Consider the following 3,192-nt stretch of genomic DNA (forward strand, 5'->3'; position numbering starts at 1 on the left):
ATAGAACATCTTGTATTTTTTGGTCTAAACAATATGACATTCAATTATTTTCCATTTCATTTCAGGGTTCCCTATACCTAACCCAAATAGTTTTTCAGATATTGGTTTTTTCGAATAGTAGTTCTTATTTCAATGCATTGGCGAATATTTGGAAAATTGCCTTCTGGCGTCAAGGGTGTATGCCCAAAAATAACCAGACAGGAATCATCCAAAAAAGTTAGTTTTCAAATAATTGCTGCATGAACTTCTTACGAATGAAAATGTAGCTTATGAAAAGGCAAAAACTCATAATTGGAAATGAGGAAAATGAATTTCTTATTATGAGATCAATCACAGAAAACCCTCGTGCGAGTAAACGTTAGATCGAGAAAGATACAGGGATAATCAGACGGAGCATTTCTAGGGTAATAAATAAATACGAATTTCACCCGTACGGTATTCAGATGAACCACGAATTATATGAAATAGACTTCCATCCATGAATCGAGTTCTCTTTATGGGTTTAGTGAGGATGAATATTGGATTCCATTTCATTTCCTGATGAATCTACTCTTTATAACAGTGGCTTAGTGAACAGACACAACTATCATCATTATAGTGATGTGAATCCTCATTTTTTCAGCACTTTGGATCACAAAAATAGATGATCTGTTAACGTGTGGGGAAGAATAATAGATACCCAAGTTATATGATCATACTTTTTTTATGTGAATTTGAAAGGTGAATATTTTACAATTTTTACAACATGATTTGCTTGAGCTTCTGGAGAATGTGCCACTAAATATCAGACAACGGATGTGGTTACAACTAACTGGATGGAGCTCTGGCACATTTAACATTCAGACAATTTTTGAATATGTGCATTCCGGATAGATGAATTGGTACGAGAAGACCACAAAATTGGCCAGCGAGATCACCAGATCTGACTTGCCTGAATTCATTCCTATGGGAATACTTGAAGAATGAGGTTTACGACACTTCTTCAATCACTCTGGAAAATATTGAGGGGGGAATAAGGGCTGCTTTCCGAAGAGTGACGTCTCAAATATTATCCAATGTTAATCAGTCTTTCATACAGAGAGGGGATCTTTGTATTCAATATGATGTTAGAATATGAATGTCAATGATAACTCCATTTTAGTGAACAGTATATATTTTCGATGAAGTGATGTATAACAACTGTCAATGAGAATTTTGTGTGCTAATCGAATAAATGCTGTTTCAAAGATATATTGATTCAAAGAAAAAACTTTAAAAAGCCAATAATATCCGAGAAACTATTTTGGTTAGGTATGGAAAACCCCAAAATGAAATAAAAGATATTTGAATTCTATTTTGTTCAGATCAAAAAATAACATAGTGTTCTATTTGAAATAACAAAGTTGTCTTTGTCCGAAATTATAAAAAAGTGACAATGATTTATGAATATTCTGTTCAATATTGTGAAACGGGTTTCATCAAAGGCAATAGCTCAAAACCCTTTTTATGCTTGGTCAGAATTCAAAGGGATAATTTCTATACATTTCCATTTCATTTAGTTTCCAATAGCATTTTTATAAAAAAAATCAAAAACTCGAGTACGATTATAGTTAGGTAGGTACATATTACCCTTCATGAAATCATATTATTTTTTTTGAGCTATTCAGAAGTGAAACGACATCACAATTTAGATATGTCACACTTGTTTGAGCTAGAAACATGTGGATTCGTTTTCCGATGGTATTCCAGGAGAGTTTCAGTTGTCGGTTGTGAAGATTAGTCAAATCACCAACGCCGACTTGAAAACTTGGCAAGCTAATTTGTGTATTCCACTCTTCACATATTGTCTTCAATCGAAAACCGCCTAATACCGCACTAATAATGCCCGACAGATGTCTACCGGTGGTTCTTATATACAAATCAAATTGGGAATGACCGTAATAGGAATTACTCATTCATTTATATATATTCATCTCCATGAAATCTATGCACAAGTGTGCTGAAATTTTTCATTCAAAATTAACGGTGGATCTTTTTTTGTTGAAATATCTACTTTCAGATAGTATTATCTGAAAACATTCAATTCAAAAAATAAATTTTCATTTTCAATATTTTTTGAAAAAATTCTTAATGATAGTACTACTTTTGGGCCTTCTACTGTCCACCTTCATACGAGAAAATGTGTAATGATAGAGTGTAATTACTGTTGAAAGTTGATAGTAGAATAATTATATTTTTTGCGGTTTGATTGAAGAGCAATCTCAGTCGTGATTTATCGTTGTAGAGATTGAATCCTACCTTTCGTTTGACTTTGAAAACTGATTAGTGAAAATTTTTCGATGAAGTGTTACTGAAATACATTGAAGGATTATATTTCTGAGCAGAATGAACAAATCATCGTGCACTCTTCAACACTCACGTTCGTTAATTGTCCTGGACCCACTGGCCAGTATTCTGAACTCGAGTAGGGGTCGTTAGTATAGTGATCTACTGAAGTTCTCTGACCATGACGAAATACCTGTGAACAAGTAAAAATGTCAGTAAGACAAAGATACTTTACTTTGCTTCAATTCAATTTTTAAAAAGCAACGGGTTTGTATTGATTACGTTCCAACTTCACCTGTACTACAGAAATTAGAGTTGATGTTGCAGAAATTGGTGTGGAAAGAGTCACGAGAAAAACTAGAATCTCAACCAGCATGATTTCTGTTGAATTCAATTCACCGACCCTACTACTAATTTTGGTAACTACGTTACATTTATATCTTTCAACAATCAGAGTGGAGTCATATAAAATGGATTATAATTATGAGGATATATTCATAAACTGGCAGTGATCAAAAAAGATTTTTTGATTACTTTCCCAAATATCATCAATAGGATTAGGTACTTTCGCTTAATTTGTAAAATGTTTTTGAAACCATAAAATTGTTGTAAAAGGATTAGTGGAAAATATACCTCTGGCGTAAGATGAATCTATTGAAAACAATTTTCCAAGACCAGTTGTTGCCCGTGGCTTCTTCACCCGGGTAAAATTGAGTTTCTCACATTGAGTTTCGTGATAGGCCATTTCAAACAAATAGTTACAGTATTTTCATCAACCCAAAACTTCAGGCTTCCAACTTCAAAATTGACGAAATTCTTCTTTGAACCCATATTTTCTTCTTGGGGAAGGAAACCCCTTATTCCTTTTCTTGATACTCAATTACGCCA

The 3,192-nt window shown here is 33.3% G+C and overlaps 1 protein-coding gene across 1 annotated transcript in view; it reads right to left on the bottom strand.

The window, feature by feature from the left end:
• Nucleotides 1-2,756, bottom strand: part of LOC111508914 (prostatic acid phosphatase) — a 22,728-nt gene extending 19,972 nt beyond the window's left edge. The window contains exons 1-2 of the mRNA XM_023164552.2: nucleotides 2,600-2,756; nucleotides 2,399-2,497 (exon numbers count right to left, since the gene is read on the bottom strand). Coding sequence (XP_023020320.2) covers nucleotides 2,399-2,497; nucleotides 2,600-2,680 — 180 coding nt within the window. The 5' untranslated portion in view covers nucleotides 2,681-2,756. The remainder of the gene's footprint in view (nucleotides 1-2,398; nucleotides 2,498-2,599) is intronic.
• Nucleotides 2,757-3,192: the final 436 nt, after the last annotated feature.

Source organism: Leptinotarsa decemlineata, unplaced genomic scaffold, assembly GCF_025532065.1.
Source record: "Leptinotarsa decemlineata unplaced genomic scaffold, Ldec_3_MD MMD2_tig00078340_RagTag_RagTag, whole genome shotgun sequence".
NCBI lineage: Eukaryota > Metazoa > Arthropoda > Insecta > Coleoptera > Chrysomelidae > Leptinotarsa > Leptinotarsa decemlineata.